Here is a 16,295-nt window from a genome sequence, read left to right on the forward strand (position 1 = left end):
CACAAGGCCGTGGAGGGGAGTGCTGGGCTGATTATTTTGGGTCGAGTGGGATTGGCTGCAGGCGACAATTCGGGATCGCCCACGTCCCGATGACGGCGCCTTTGGCTCCGATAGGCTGACCGGCAGCCGGACCGCTGAGGCTGGCCGCAGTCGGCTATTGAAGGCAAAGTGGCAGCATCGGCCGGGTGGTGGGAGTCGAAGCAGGTGACAGGCGACGGCCGGCCCCCTGGCGGTCGCTGCCCAGAACGACAGGCGCCTCCTTCCAGCTCGCGAGCACCGGCTGGATTAGCGCCGGACAAGACAAACGCGCCGGCCCGTGGTGCTCCATCATCCGACCACCCCAACTCCGAGCACCTCCAAACCACCACATGTCCCATCTCGACCCAATGCAAGCGGCGCCTCCCCCGCCGCAGCCGCAGCCGCTCGCCACCCGCTCGGCCACCGCCTGCATTCGCTGTCGCCGCCAGAAGACCAAATGCCTCCACGATGACAACGGCCAGCCGTGCCGAGGCTGTGTCAAGGCCCAGCAGCAGTGCGTCTTTCCCGGCAAGGTCCCCCGCGCTCCCCGAGCCCCCGTCATAGCCGGCCTGCCGCCTCTCGCAAACACCACCCCAACCACCACCGCCCAGCTCCCCCCGCCCCAGCAGCTCCACAAGGATGCTGCGCTCCCGGACCGATCCGACCTCGCCAGCCAGCTGGAGTTGCACCCGAGCCACGTCCAGGACTGCGAGCGCGCCTTCACCCTGTGGCCCTTTCCCTGCTTTCACCGCCCCAGCTTCATGCGTCAGCTGAAAGAGGGCCTTCTCCCGCAGACCCTTAATTATGCCATACTATCCTCGGGCGCCAGGTAATTGACCCTCTCCCCTTTTACGCCAGAGAAGAAGCTTACCTCTTGCAAGGGCCTCGCCTGGCCTGATCCGCCATTTCGGCTCCCCCGGTGGTGCGTCCGAGTTCTTCGCCGAAAAAGCTCAGGCAAACATCGTCTCCAGCATGGATTGCCCCTCTGTCCCCGACGTGCAGTCACTCTGTCTACTGGCCATGCATCACTGGGGCTCTGGCCGTGGGATACGTGCCTACATTTACCTCGGCATGGCCGCCCGCATGGCCCAGATGTTTCTTCCGCAAGCCACCGCCGGTGATGAAGACTTCGTCGCCGCTGAGACCGCTCGCCGTACCATCTGGACCTGCTTCATCATGGACCAATTTCTCTCATGTGGCAACGGACGCCCTCCCTCCATCCGTGCTGAAGAACTGCAGATCCAATTGCCGTGCAGTGAGGATGATTTCCATTTCGGGAGTCCGGTGTCAACGACTACCCTCAGTGGTGGAATCCCAGGCTACACATCACCCGAATGCCCTGAAGCTGAGGTTGGAGAATTCGGCCATATGATTCGGGTGGCAATGCTTTGGCGCCGCGCCGTCTCCTGGGTCATGGATCCTCCCGCAGACGAGCAAGACGACACCGAATATCACGCGATCATGGATGAGCTCCACCAATGGGCAAAATCCCTCCCTTCACGGCAACGGGACACGCCGGGCAAGATAGACCTCCACATCCAAGTTGGAAACGGCTACTCCTTCGCCTTTACCCACAGCGTTCACTACTGCACCTTCATCTTCCTATCCCGCAAGCAGCTGCACCGTATGGGTCGACGCACAGGGGGCCGCGACACTGATGCAGACGTCACAGACGTCATTAACACCATCGCCTACGCTGCCGGACGCGTTACTGCACTCATCACAACGCTAGATGCCGACGCGAGCTTTGTTAACGGCGGCGCTGACGGCGGCGCGCCGCCCCCGGCTTACCCCGTTGTTGTCCTCTTTGCCGCCTACACCGCCGCCTCGACGGTCGCCAACATGATTCTCCAAGGCGTACCCATATCCATCACCGGCAGTGGCAACTCGGTTCCTCCGCGCAGCGCCAACGGCGCCGGCAGCGCTGAAGACGCGGCCGCAGCGGCCCGCAGCATCGTCGCTCCCGTCCTCGAGATCCTCCGCAAGTCGGCGCCTGTCTGGCCGCTTGCCGAGCGCTGGCACTCGGAGCTCGGTCGGCTCTCGACGCGGCTGAACACACGAAGCAGCGGCGGCGGCGTCGACGCCGGTGCGATGCACGAGCGCCACGACAGCCATCACCCTCATCCTACCACCGCGGCGCTCAACGGCGGCAGCCCACAGCACCACCACCATCTCCCGCCCGTCGTCAATGGCGACGGTGCGAAGGCGGAGCTGAATGGCGGCGTGGCCCCGACGCTGCCACCGCTGCAGCAGCTGCAGCAGCTGGAAGCGGAAGACACCAAGCTTGCGCCGGTCAAGGAGAGCGAGGAAGAGGCGAGCGAACGGGACTCGAAAGCTTTCGACGAACACCTCAAAGGTCTGGGGGATCTGGCGACATTTCTGGGGACGGGCGGGTTTAGGTATTGAGGAGCAGTGGCATGGCATGGCATGGCCTTTCTGTTTCGTGTTCCTATTGTCCAGGCTAATTTTGTTCGCCAAAAGCGGGGTGCGAGGGATAACGAGCACAAGTAAGCGATGGTGTTATGGGAGTATTCCATTGTGGACGGACATGGATGGATGGAGGGATGGCGTTATGCGGAATTCAGGAGGCGAGCAAAAGTGGCGTGCGAGAAGCTGTTGCTTGTAGTGGTGTCTTGTACGAGTTAGGAATCGTCCTACGGAATGAAGCGGGCATCGGGAAGTTGCAATCTGCCTGTGTCGACGTATCTATAGTAATCTTAAGTATTTCACAGAATGTAGTCAGACGGGAGGAAGTTGTGACAGAAACGCGTGGCGCCGGGCAGCCAGCCGTCGTGCCACCCCCGCACGCACGCACCCCTGCCGTCGATCAGCCGACGCACGCGAGAAAGCTTCCTGCCCGCAAGGACTCGGCGCGTCTCCCCATCGCGCCTCCCACAGTCTCGCACGACTTCCGTCGCTCGGTCGACACCAAACGCCTACCACGACGACATCACGATCAATCCCAACCGCATTGACGGCACGTTAAACCAGTTTTCTTCCGCCCAACAAACTTAGCGACACATCGCCCTTCGTCGAACCGCCCTCAGCGCCGGCCGCGACCGCGAGAACGCACATCTCTCCCACCAGCACCACCGCATTTTGGACCCATTGGATACCCCCCATACATTCACGCGCATTGGATCATCGCCTCACCTCGCCTCCACCCCACACACACCGCAGACCTATCCACGCAAACATTCCACACCCACGCCGCCCACAATGCCCGACTCCGACCCCGACTCCGCCTGGCTCTCGCTGCACGAGACGCACCTGGCCAACCTGCGCAGCCACCGCGCGCTGCTCGACCATTTGGCCAGCTTGCACCACGGCGACGGCGGCGCCGACAGCAACAACCACAAATCGGAACTCGACGCGATGCGCGCGCGTGCGGAGCGGATATGGGAGGATGCTGTGAGGGCGGGGGAGATCATGATGGAAGGGAGGAATACGAAGACGAGTCGAAGGAGGATATCAAGCGGCTTGGAGATGTCGGCGCCTGGGAGTCCGGCTGGTGGGGAGGAGGAGGACGAAGAAGAGGAACGGGGGGAGGAGGAGGTTGGGGGAGATGAGGAGGAAGTGGCGGCAGCAAGCGAGGAATTTGGGGGAGATGGGGGAAGCGCGAACATGGACGTGGATGGCGGTGCGGACGGGCGCATCGTCATCGCGAACATCCCGCGGCGTGCGACGGCGAGCGATGTCTGGCAGTTTCTGAGCGGGTACAATCCGTACGTCTTGCACTTTCTCTCTCTCCGCTATCATGATCGGAAAGAAATAAAGTACACTGTAATGGAAGCAACGAGCTGACGAAAGGACCACCGACTTCTAGAGTCAGACTAAAGCATCCCATCCGCCCGCCCAAGAATCCGGAAATCAGAATCTACGCCCTTCCCCCTCAAGCGCCCCAAGTCAACGGCTTCGTCAAGGTCGTCCTCCGCTCCGCCGGCTCTGCCGCACGCGCCGTTCGCGACCTGGATGGCGTGCGTTTGAACAAGAGCAACATCAACAAACGCTCTTTCGGCGGTCATGGAGGCGGCCTCATCGTCCGCCACTACCGTGCCGCCATACCGATGGATGACGACGGTGACGGCGACGGCGACGACGACGACGACACGGCCCGAGCGAAGAGCAAGAAGCGCTCGCGGCGTGGCTCGTCCGAAGAGCACCTGCCACAGCCGATCAAAAGAGTGCGGGTGGAGGATGGGGTCGATGTCAAGTGCACCGGGCCCGCTGTTGCTGCTGCTGCTGCTCGTCGTGCCTTTCGCCACGATCCAGCCGCCGCCGCCGCCGCCGCGTACTTGTTCAGCTTCTCGCCTGCCGTGCCGCAGCCACAACAAAAACAACAACAGCAATCGCCACCGCCGTCCGCTCCACCGCCACCGCCGGCACCTACGGAAGCAGTGGAGCAGGAACCGGAGTTCGAAGACATCAGCGCTGTCGTCGAGGCTAGGCTGGCAGAGCAGGCGGCCAAGCGCGCGGCTGCGAGGCAGAAGATGAGCACCGCCGCCGCCGCGGGGGGAGGGAAGAAGCGGAGGAGAGACGAGGGCCAGATGGAGGAGGAGGCAGATGTGGGTGAGGACGAGGCGACGATTGCGGGGATGGCGGGGATGGCGCTGGTGGACAGGAGGCCGAGGAAGAGGATGAGGGAGGAGAGGAAGGGCGGTGGTGATGTGGAGGGAATGGCGGAGGACGCAGAGGATGGAGCTGCGAAGGTTGACCGTGATGAGGGTAATCAGCAGCCGCAGCAAGTAAACGGGTTTCCGACATCGAAGGCCAGGGTGAGGAGAGATAGGAGGAAGGCGGTGAGGAAGAGGGAGGGGACGGGTGAGGGTCGGATGGATGAGAGCCCACGGCCAGCGAAGAGATCTCGGAGGAGTCTGTGAGATCTGTGTTTGGGAAGGGCTAAGGCAAAACACAACATTAAGTGGAGTCATGGGCATTCTCACGATTGCGATCCCGTGAGATGTTGCGCACACGATTGTCTCGGGATGCTTTGTTTCATAAGAGGTGGGTTGGTTTGCAGCAGAGAGTACGATTAAGTGCGGGGCTGCTGCTATATAAGCCGGCTCTGCTGCCGCCGCCCTCACTGCTCCTGGCCGGCGTGGCCGAGTGCACGGCGGCGGCGGCGGCCTTCTCTGCATGCGTTGGGGCGCCAGCGATGCCCCGATCGCGACGATATCTGGTCTGCAACGGGAAACCCATCCAGGGACCTGAGACATATTTGCCTGCTCGGCTGAAATTGTTGCCTGGCGTGTGGACCCTGAGGCTATTCCCACAAAGCTGTCCCCTCTCTTTGTGAAATTCAACGATTCAGCAAGAGCACCACCAATATGTCCAACCCTTCAGTCGCCGCAGCTCAGTTCCATGAGTACACATTTCCCGATATTAGCTTCGTCGAATACACTCTCGACAAGTACATCGCTAAAAACTGCCCTTTGGACAACGGCCGCTTCCCGAAAACGCCACAATGCGACCTTGGCGTACTCGACGCATTACCTTTGGAACTCCTACAGTCTACTCTTGCGCAAGTGGATTTGGCCACTCTCACGGACATCCGACGTGTCAACCAACGTGCCAGGAACGTGGTTGACTCGATCCTCGAATACGATAACATCGTTACTTATGTGCCCAGCGTTCTGAGAGCGCTCATTGTTACGGAAACCGCCTCTTACATAACCTGCAAGAATCTACATGATAAGCTCCGCGATCCGCAATGTGAGGATTGCGGATATTTCGGCGAGTATCTATACCTGCTCACTTGCAGGCGCATTTGCTCCGAGTGCAAAATGAAGGAGGGCTACAGTCCCGTTAGGGAACAACCGGTGGAGCGAATTTACGATAACCACGTTGGCCTCACCCCGGAAGATGTTTCCCGTATTCCCAGGATGCGGATTTTACCGTATCCCTTCTGTGGACACACCATTTCCTCCTGTCTCTACATACTAGATCGCCAATCGCTTCGGAATGCACAAATCAGACGGGGCCAGAATACAATGGTGAACATCTGCCGGGAATACCCGATAGAGCACGCGGAGTTCGCGTGCGTTCGCATGCCGGCATTTGACCCCATCTCCAAGGAAGTTGAGTGGGGATCGTATTGCCTCGGGTGCTATGGAGATGTTAAATACTACCAATATCAGACGCGGCCGGTAAGATTGTTCGTAAAGGCGAACTTTCATCGTCACTTGAACGAACATGGACGTATCGTCCTCCGCGGGAACGACGAAGATGGCCTCCCCCGTTGTTTCCACGACCGCATTATCGCAACATCGTAGTTTGTTTCTCTGCGAGTCAGCTTTACACACTTTTCTCGCACACTTGGGTTTATTCTAGTTCTAGCACTCTCAAATGTCTCGTTGGCATGTATCGGTCCTATTTTTCGGCCATCGGTTTCCTGCTACGGGCTGCAGTAACACCGTGTAGCGTATAGTGTTTTATCAATATCGCCTTTTATACATCCAAGTATCTCGTACGTACTGTTCAATTCTCCATCCTTCTAAGGCTACTCAACCGCTTCAGCCATCTCACTCTAGAAGCTAGTGCCATTACTCAGCTTTGCTTTGGCTGTTTCGGGCGTAGTCCTCGCTTCCATGTAAAGGCCGGATCGCATTCCATTATCATTCATTCATCAGCCATGGCGCCTGTTTGGTAATGTTGATGGCGGAGCGGAGCTGGCCAGAGCAGCAGCTGTGCCACACTTATACCGTTCCGGATGCGCTATGGCACAAATCCCCTGCGGCGGGCCGTGGAAGCCGCCATTTCTGAAAGAGACGATCGAAGTTTACTGCGAAAGCTGAATGCGGAATGTGATGAAATCTGATTGGCGAGTAGCAAGACCACCTGACGGCGACGATCGAATTGTCCACCGACGAGCCGCCTACCGCAGTCCTTCCCGCCGCTCCAGAGGAATCGACAACGCTTGTGATACTGGTACGAACAGTAGTACTCGGTTTGTGAAGAGGCGAAAGCTTACTCTGGTCATTCTCATGCGAGAAGGAAAGAAACACGTGCGTAGTCTTCTGGTTCCACGGTGCTCACGACATTGGTCTTGCTACTCCCACTGCGAGGCGGCATTCCAAGGAGGATAGGAGGATAACAATAATAATGTGATCATCACTGACCAGGATCGATTACGCGCGCCGCACCACCAAACATCGTTATTGTCAAGGGATTCTCCCTTCATCTCTGGTTCACGGTCAGCGCCGTCCGCCCATCTTCACACCATTGACGCTAAGCGAGCCGAATCGCGTAATGGTGCTCCAACCGCGCGCCAGTCAACCAGCGAACCGGCTGGAGCGCTCCGCTGTCAGTCGGTTAGCGCAGCCCTCTGTATGGCTTTGTGGCGGAAGACAGGAAACGCATTCTGTTATAGATATACCCTGCGCTTGTTCGGAGCTGTGACCACCGCTTCGTTATTGGACGTCAACTCATCTACACGCAGGACGACAGTTCGTCAGCCATGGCTGCGCCACAGCAGGCAGGCCCCATTCCGCCGGACGACAATGCTGGGCCTTTGATTTTGGGAGTCACCGTTGGCATGACTCTGCTCGGAAGTGTTGCTGCCCTGGCGCTCCGTCTTTACGTCCGCATTCGGATGAGTCGCAACATTGGATGGGATGTGAGTTTGCAACGGGCGCGTTGAACACCACGGACTGACATCTGACCAGGACTGCATGATGTGCATAGCTGCGGTGCTCAGCATCATTGGGATGGTTATCGTGGTTTTGGAAGTGGAGAACGGAGGGGGAAGGTCCGTGACAAAGCGTCCGCCACACTGCTGTAGACTGACGGCCCCTAGACACCGGCAGTACATCGATCCGGACGTCTTCAGCAAGGGCATGTACCTCAACTTCCTCTCGCAGCCCTTCTACCTCTTCACCGCGCTGTTCGTCAAAGAGTCCGTCGGCTTCTTCCTCCTGCGCATCACCGGCCGGGCCAAGTACCGCGGCCTGATCGCGTGGATCATGGCCGTCCTGGCCGTCTACACCGTCGCCTGCTTCGTCACGCTCGTCCTGCAATGCAAGGACCTGCGCGTCATCTGGGACCCGACGGTCAAGACGACGTGCTGGCGCGTCGAGGTCCTGCACGGCCTGACCTACACCAACAGCATCATCAACATCATCACCGACTTCGCCTTTGCCGTCCTCATCCCGGTACGTAAATCCAACAACAACAAAACCAACCCCCACCACCACTGACCACCCACCCCAGATCCCCCTCATCTACCCACTCCAAATGTCCGTCCGCAAGAAGCTCTCGCTCCTCCTCCTCCTCGGCGTCGGGCTGATCGCCACCGGCGCCGCCGTGGCTCGCGCCGCGGCCCTTCCCGCGTACGGTCGCAGCCGCGGCGACTTTTTGTGGGACAGCCGCGCGCTGACGACGTGGTCCGTCGTCGAGACGCAGGTCGGCATCGTCGCTGGCTGCCTGCCCTGCGCCAAGCCGCTGCTCGCCCGCTTCTGGCCGCTCGGCGGGCTGCTGTCGAAGCTGTATTACGTCTCCGGTGGGGGCGGGTCGGAGGAGTCGTCTTGCTCGCGGAGTGGTGTTGTTGCTGGCCGCGGAGGCAAGTGGGCGGAGGAAGGGAGCGAGGGTGTTGAGTTGGTGGGGTTTGCGGGAGGGGGGAAGGTGGCGGTTGTGATGGGGGGTGGAGAGGCGAAGGCGTTTCCGTCGTCCACGGTGGATGGACGGGTGGTTGGTGGTGATGATGATGATGACGGGAATAGCATACGGAGGATTGATAGGGAGATTGGAGGCCGGGGGATGAGCATATCGGGTCCGGAAGCGCTGGGAGGAGGAATCATGAGGACCACGAATGTCAGGATTGATTATGGTGTTTACGGTTCCATGGTATAGATGGCCTTGGAGTAGAGTAGTTTATGAGCTTTTTCATTGCCTTTCGAATGGGTTGTTGATATCTCCTACGGGATCAATGAGCGACGCCGGCGTGGGGGCATGCCACCTTGTCATAAGTACGACATAAAGATGATAGGATAAGAATGACTAAGAGCATCGGAAACACAAAGGAGCTAGGAGATCTATGTGCGTATCAAGATGAGTATCCACAATAAGTCGCAACACCAACCAACTCTTCCAGAAACCACAAGCAGTCTCAAACCAGACGCAACCTCCTCAACAACAGCTTAACCAACAACTTCACCTCCTCCTCCTCCTCCTCCTCCTCCCCATCCTCATCCTTGATCGCCTCCAGCCCCTCGAGAAGCACCCGTCCGACCCCCTTCTCCACGCGACGCCCTCCTCCTCCCACCCGGCGCACTCCCTCCTGCCGCAGCCCCATTTCCGACGCCGACTCCCCAACACTCACCCCACCGATCCCGCTATCGCAGTACCCGCCGCCAGCACCAGCCCCACCACTTTCCTCCTCCTCCTCCTCTTCCTCGTAACCACCATCGTCCCTGGCGCCCAGCAAACTATCACACCGCTCGCTGCTGCTGCTAGTCATACCAGCACCGCCATCTCCCTCCGCCGCCGCCGCCGCCGCCAACCCACCAGCCTTGCCCGCGTACTGGTTGCCGTATCGGTGGCCGTATCCGCCGTGCGCTGGCGCATCACGCATGTGCTGGGCGAGGGCGGCGGGAGAGGCGAACTTGCTGCGGGCGCAGAGGGTGCAGGGAAGTGTCGTCCTCGTCGTCTTCGAAGTCGTCGTCGTCGGCGCCGGCGTCGGCGTCATCATCGTCGTCGGATGGGGCAGGGCGGAGAGCGGGTATCCCAGGGGCTGGTGGGTGTTCTCGCCCGCCGGGTTGGTGGTGATGGAGGAAGGGGGGAAGGAGGAGGAGGGGGTGGCGATGTCGACGCCGGCGGCGGTGCTGGTGCTGCGGGGTTTGTGAAGGGGCGAGTCTTGGATGTGTGCGGCGAGGGCGTCGGCGCTGGTGAAGGCGCGGTTGCATGGGGTGCAGATGGTGGTGGTGGGTGGGGCCTTGTGGGCGGGCGAGTCGCGAGTGTGCTGGGCGAGGGCTTCGGCTGTGGGGAACGTCTTGGTGCAGAGCGTGCAGTCGGTTTGCTTGTGCGTGGGGGAGTCGCCGCGGTGCTGGAGCAGGGCCTCCTCGGTGCGGAAGACCTTTTGGCAGAGGTGGCAGAACGGCATCTTTTCGGATAGGAGGTGTGTTTGTTGGGTAGTGTTCTTTGGAGATGGATCAGTTCTCGTTGGTGGAAAAGAATTAGTGGAGGATGGACCCATACCGATGGCGCTTGATGCTCGAGAATAAGAGGTCCTTGTGTAAGCGTTGCAGAGTTCTCTCTCGAGGTAGGGTCTCAGTAGGTGGGAATGTAGGTGGTTCGTCGGTTGTTGTCCGATGGATGATGAAGTGAAAGTCCCATCCATCATCTCGAACTCTTCTTTTTAAGCATTCCCCCAGGCGCGCACTACCCGCTGCACAGCAAGACTGCTGCCTTACCGTGCCTCACGGCTTCGTCATGCGTCCATGGAGCTGAAGTGTGGTGTGGAGACGACGATGCGCATGCGCCACCGCATGCGCCACACGACTGGGATATCTCATTGGTTGAGACAGTCTGTGCCGCAACGTTGGCAAGGCGCTCCCCACTCGCTTAGATATGATCGCTAGAGATATGCAATTGTGCCTTGGGACGGAAGCGCGCGCGTAACTATCATGGACGATCACCCCAGCGAAGTCATGAGGCTGAGCAGGTAGCCGACTCAGTTGCCTGCGCGTGGCGACTCGGCGTAAAGAAGCAGCTTAAAGTCCATATGTGCTCAATAGATGATCCCTGCTATCTTAAGACAGGGATACAATGTGGATATTAGGCCAAAGAGACTAGTTTTACCAATTAATTTGTGCTGGAGTTGCCGAATCTCGACGTAGCTATTTTGTGTATCTTATATTGCTGATATTTAGACTACGAAGGATGCCAGATTGACCCCTCGACTACCCGAAGATTCAAGTGTGCTTCCTTCCAAAGTGACCCACTCGGGATAGGCTTGCTGTCACACCATTCGCGCTCCCAATGCGTGGACGCAGATACAGCCCCCTCTCGCAGCCGATGGCTAGCGCGAAGAATAACAGAACATGGCGTATCTATGCCTTAGCTCATTCTTAGAGGAAAAAAAAATACGTAGGTAGTTGAAGCCATCGTCCGGACGTGTATGTAGAATTTTTATCAGGTTCATCTTATCCGTGGCTGAGGTGGTCTGCAGATTGTAGTGCTGCGCGATGAAAGTGGCTGCATGGTGGTCAGTAAAGAAGTAGGTACTTTTGCTTAATCCGGCATAAAGCATATGCTTCGCCTTCCGCAGTACCCAGACGATGCCGGCGACCTCTAACTCCGTCGGCCAGTATCGTGTCTCCGCTGATTTCAAGACTCGCGATAGGAACGCTATTGGTTGTATGAGTTCATCGGCCTATGGCTGGACCTTGCCATTCTGGACGTCTGGTTCCGGCTCTCCTTTCACATGGTAGAGCAAAGCTCCGAATCCTCGCTTTGAAGCGTCGACGTCCACGTACAATCTTAATTCTACATACACGTCCGGACGATGGCTTCAACTACCCATGACATGAGCAAAAGACAGATCCACGCTAGCCATCGGCTGCGCGAAGGAGCTGTAGCCGCTCAACGACACAGCCCCAAGCAACCCATAAATCCCGCATTCTCAACAGCCACAATCTCCCGGGGGATCGGAACCAGACGAACAATCCTCGACGATTCGACAGGCTGCGGTTCAGCTCGCTCGTCATAACGGTGTGGTCCCGAGAGCGGTAGCCTGTCCAAGTAGAGCTGGCTAGTATGTACGAGTCATGGCTCTAGACATGCGATAGCGTCAAGCAGAGCAAATGGTACGAGGTCCGATCAGACAGTTGAAAGTATTTCCAAGATGTTCTCTCCAGCTTTCTTACTGCAGGGTTTCACTGATCCCAAAAAGTAGGGTACATTCATGTGAGCAACAGGTTCGAGGTGAAGCCAAAGCTGATCATGGCTATCCGTACTTCGAAGTATAGTCCCCAATCGTCGCAGTACCATGCCATGTCGCCCTGACCCCATCCATCCTGAACGTCAATCTTGTACCCACAAGGACTCAGAACTTCTCTTTCCCACACATCTTTCCAAATGTCCAGTTTCCATCATCTCACAGGATTAAAGGCGAGGTAGACGAGCAAACAGCGCTCTACAATCACGGGCAGATCTCGCGCTGACCGCAAGGGCACCAGCACTCGCCCGGCTTGTCGTTGCCGTCCTTGGCCAGGCAGCGCGCGCCCGTCATGCAGTCCGGCTCGCTGTCCAGGTGCATGCAGTACTCGCGACACGTAATCCTACCCGCGCCCTGTGCAGCATTCAGTGGACAATGTCTTTTTCCAAATGAGGTGGTTGATGGGAAACTTACCTTCTCATCAATGCCGGTCTTCCAGTCGCACTTCTGACCCACATAGCCTAGATACGGCTGAATATAGCATGAGTCGCGGGCGGTGAGAGTGGTGCTCTTGGAGAGCTCGGCGGGAGCGCCGGTGACGAGGCCGGTGGCCAGGCTGAGGGTGAGGAGGATGGTGGCCTTGACGTGCATCTTGAATGAAGGTGCTGCGTATTTACGTCAGTGACTCGGCGAGTGAAGCTGCTTGGGCTTGGAATGACTTACTTGTGCGGTGACGCTGTTGAAGAAAGCTACGTGTGGCGAGGAGGTTGCGCTGGGTGACGGCGCAAGAAGGGTGGTAGTTGAGGAAAGGTTGGGAAGAGGCGGTGGGACGGTTTTATACACAGACTCCATGAGTGAAGCTCGGCTAGCGGCTCTCTGTCGGCATCACGCGTGGCCTCAGCGGGTGAGGGAGGGTGATTTGTCACGCAGTCTTTGTGTTCAACGAGTAGTCTTGGACTGGCGGGGCTCTTCATGGCGACTTTCATGGTTCGTCGTGTATTTGAGAGACAATCTACATGTCACCTCACTTATGTGCCCATATGTGCAGTTTTTATGGCTCTTTAACTGTGTTCTGATTGCTACACAGCATGCCAAAAGCACGGCGGGCCCAATGATCCTGTTACAAAAGTCCCGTCTAATCTGTCTAATGCCAATGTGCGCCTCTCGACCTCACCCGCGCATGTTTCTTCCATGCCATCACTAGCACACAAGCGCCCTAGATGGACTCGCAGAGATGGCGCTCGCCGCAAAGGCAATAGCACGTGCCGATCTCGTCCAGGTCCTCGCCGTCCTTAAGGTAGCAGTGTGCGGATTCCTTGCAATACTCGTTGTTTTGGCCATCCGTGTCAAAGCAGGGCTCCTGGCACGAAATCCTGCCCGCGCCCTATGCGGTCCCCGAGAGCGGGTCAGCGGACACATTCCTTCTCCATGGATAACGGTGAAGACTTACCGTCTTGTTCGTGCCGGTGGTCCAGTCGCACTGCTGTTCGATCCAGCCGAGGAACGGCTGAGTAAAGCACGTGATGCTGGTGGCAGCAGCCATGCTGCTGGAGGTGGTCGTGGCACGCTTGGCATCACCATTCAGGGCGAGGCCGGTGACGGTGCCGAGGGTGAGGAGGAAGGTGACCTTGACGCGCATCTTGAAGGTGCTGCGGGTTTACGTCAGTGGCTCGGTGAATTGGGAGGAGCCATGGGAAGATATACTTCTGTGGTGATGCTGTTGCGCAAAGCGAGGTTGTCGAGCAGGCCAGGCTGAGTGGCGGCTGCAAATAAGAGCGGTGGTTGGCGAAAAGTTTGGGAGCGGCAGCAGAGGGAGGTTTTATAAAGAGTCGATCTCGGCTAATCTGGTCCCTCTGTCCGCGTCACTTGTGGTGAATGTGTGTATTTTGAGTAGACGTGAATGCTTCAAGCACCACCATCATGACACTTGACTCGTGGTAAACCTGTTTCCTCTGCGCCCAGGCATATGACACTTCCCGAAACGCCAGTTCATAGCAGGCTTGCGATCCACCCAGCTTGTCCTGCATCTGAAAACTAAAAACATCATGTTCTTGATCAGTACTTTGCTCTTCCACGCGGTCATTGCCGAGACTCGATCGCTCGCCGTCAATCATTCACCATATCAGACCAAAAGCAGCTATGAAAACGACTCGCGATGTTGTTTTGTAAGAATAGCGTGGGACCTGCCCATATTATTTGCGACGCCTTTGCCCTCCTTGATCACTGAGCTAATTCAAGATCCACCTTTCACGCACCATTTAGCGCCTTGACGCCATTCTCCACCCTGTTCAACACATCCTCCAAGACATTCAGATCCCCCAAGCCCAGCGAAGCACCCTGATCGCCCTCCTCATCCTTCAACTCCCCTCCCTCCAGCGACTTCCTGAATGAGCCAACCGCTTGTCTCAGAGGAAAGAGGTAGCTGCCTCCAACATCATTGCCCTCATGCAGGCCCGGAATATCGAGCACCTGGTGCAGCGGCTTCGCTGAAAGGAGGAGGTAGTAGAAGTTTAGCGTGGCCAGGTAGAATGACAAGTCGAGCTTGAACTTCTGCCATGCTTCGGAAATGGACGGGCCCGAGAGGTCGTGGGTGATTTCAGGGAAGAGGAACGGAGCAACCGTGGCTAGGGCCACAGGAGTTGCGAAAATCGATTCATCGCCTTCGGTTGCGGTTGAAGTTGTGCGCGAGTGCCCCGGTGGTTTTGACGAAGAAGCTGATGCTGCTTGCTGCCCTGCTTGGAGCGTGGCCAGATTTGCTTCAATCGTCTCCCCCTTTATCCAGCCAACCGCTGTGGCCTTGAGGTTTTCGTAGGGGCAATGTTCTAGCGTATCGCGGATGAATGTGAGGCGGACGAGGTCGGACGGGTGAGAGCGCAGCACAGTCGTAGTGAGGTAGTGTGCGTGGTAGCGAAGAGTTGGCGACGGGTTGTTCGCCGCCAAAAGAGACGTTACTTGAAGGTACTTGATGAAGTCCTCGTCTTCTGCCGGCTCGCCAATTTGATTCTTCTCAACCGCCAGGATGCCTAGTGTCAGCAGACTGTCCACCAGAGCATCCGCGTGGAGGCCGGTATCCATGGCTGTCTCAAAGCCAACAAAGTTGCGCAAAACCGTGGCGTGGTCCGGGAAAAGGGCAAGGTCCTTAGCATCAGTTCGGAGCCCGTAAATGACTTCTCCGATCTTTCGTGCCGTGAAAAGGTATAGTGCACCCGTCTTTGCCAGCGGAATATCTGCTGCCGCCGAAGGAGGTTCCTCTTCTGTGGGCAGCCCGGTGGGCTCAGGGTTGGTGTCCTTTATGGCGGCCAGAAGATCGTTAGTATCGATATCCAGATCGACCGAGAGTGCGGCCAGTTGACCGACTATTCCTGTTCTTGCTACGAGCGGCTCTTCGGTGTTGAAGCGTTCTGCAATAGTCTTCTTGTTCGGAATGATACGCTCAGGGTGCAACCTTTCGTGGACGCGGCTCGACCAAGAAAGCGCAGGAACATCATCGAAGGCCGAGAACGAGCTCATGTAATCTTCCAAGACGTGCGTAAGGAACGATTGCAAGAGTTTCTTCTGAAGACCATCCTCTGCTGGCGCTGGCGGTTCTTTGGATGCCTCCGGATCCGGCGCTGGTGCAACACGATTCGAGCCTGAAACGGAGAAGCTGCTCGTCCTAGGCGGAAGGTGTGGACGCTTCGTGCCGGACAGAGTCTTAAGAAATGTGGTCACGGCAGGGGTGAGCTGGCCTGCATAAGGGCCCGACTCATCGTACGCACTCAGCACCGCCTGCAGAGACGTAGAGAGGAAACGGCTGGGATACTTTGTCCTGATGCGTGGGTGCAGCACAGACAGCATGGAGAGCAGTGCATTGAATTGCATGATCTGGAGAGGATCCTTCGAGGAAGTCGCATGATCTGCGCTAGACTCGCCTGCGACGCTCTCGTCATCAGAGATGATGGCGTTGTCCGCTGCGCGCGCAAGGGTCTCGTCGTCATCTTCCTCGTCCTGCTCGATGGCGGCGAAGTCGATCAGTCGCAGGGCCTCGGTGACCTTGAGAACGACCTCGCGCGGGTTGCCGAGGCGGGCGATGTCCTGCAAGCAGTCCTCCGAGGCAGGCAGCAGAGGGAGCAGCAGCTGCACCAGGTCCCAGCCGATGTTGGAGGTAAGCTCGGGGTCCTGCAGGACCCTGTGTAACACGGGCAGCACTTCGGGGCTGAGGTTGTGCTCGATGAGAGTGAGGTAGGTCAGGTAGTCCATCGCGGGCGGGCGCCCCGCGATGAGGGGATGGTCGTCTTCGCTGCTCATGGCGGGGCAGTGGAATCGCGTCGGCGCAGAGCGTAAGGGATGGGATGCTGGTGGAATGAATGCGTGGGCTGCGGAGAAATGTGGGTGGACGAGACAAGGCGGGCAGGGAGACGTCGAT

The 16,295-nt window shown here is 58.0% G+C and overlaps 5 protein-coding genes across 5 annotated transcripts; 3 read left to right on the top strand and 2 right to left on the bottom strand.

The window, feature by feature from the left end:
* Positions 1-779: 779 nt before the first annotated feature.
* SLS55_010108 (uncharacterized protein) lies at positions 780-2,424 on the top strand (the record flags this gene model as incomplete). Its single annotated transcript, XM_066781498.1, has 2 exons — positions 780-783; positions 968-2,424. The coding sequence occupies 2 exons, from the start codon at positions 780-782 to the stop codon at positions 2,422-2,424; spliced, it is 1,461 nt and encodes a 486-aa protein (XP_066628500.1).
* Positions 2,425-3,642: 1,218 nt separating this feature from the next.
* SLS55_010109 (uncharacterized protein) lies at positions 3,643-4,898 on the top strand (the record flags this gene model as incomplete). The annotated part of the gene is made up of 2 exons (XM_066781499.1): positions 3,643-3,648; positions 3,858-4,898. 2 exons carry the CDS (start codon positions 3,643-3,645, stop codon positions 4,896-4,898), a joined length of 1,047 nt encoding a protein of 348 aa, XP_066628501.1.
* A 2,790-nt stretch (positions 4,899-7,688) lies between these two features.
* Positions 7,689-8,213, top strand: SLS55_010110 (uncharacterized protein; the record flags this gene model as incomplete). Its single annotated transcript, XM_066781500.1, has 2 exons — positions 7,689-7,693; positions 7,814-8,213. The coding sequence occupies 2 exons, from the start codon at positions 7,689-7,691 to the stop codon at positions 8,211-8,213; spliced, it is 405 nt and encodes a 134-aa protein (XP_066628502.1).
* A 908-nt stretch (positions 8,214-9,121) lies between these two features.
* SLS55_010111 (uncharacterized protein) lies at positions 9,122-10,114 on the bottom strand (the record flags this gene model as incomplete). Its single annotated transcript, XM_066781501.1, has 1 exon — positions 9,122-10,114. One exon carries the CDS (start codon positions 10,112-10,114, stop codon positions 9,122-9,124), a length of 993 nt encoding a protein of 330 aa, XP_066628503.1.
* Positions 10,115-14,137: 4,023 nt separating this feature from the next.
* On the bottom strand, positions 14,138-16,177 carry YBP1 (YAP1-binding protein 1; the record flags this gene model as incomplete). The annotated part of the gene is made up of 1 exon (XM_066781502.1): positions 14,138-16,177. The coding sequence occupies one exon, from the start codon at positions 16,175-16,177 to the stop codon at positions 14,138-14,140; it is 2,040 nt and encodes a 679-aa protein (XP_066628504.1).
* Positions 16,178-16,295: the final 118 nt, after the last annotated feature.

The sequence above is a fragment of the Diplodia seriata genome, assembly GCF_021436955.1.
Source record: "Diplodia seriata strain FDS-637 chromosome Unknown scaffold_11, whole genome shotgun sequence".
Lineage (NCBI taxonomy): Eukaryota > Fungi > Ascomycota > Dothideomycetes > Botryosphaeriales > Botryosphaeriaceae > Diplodia > Diplodia seriata.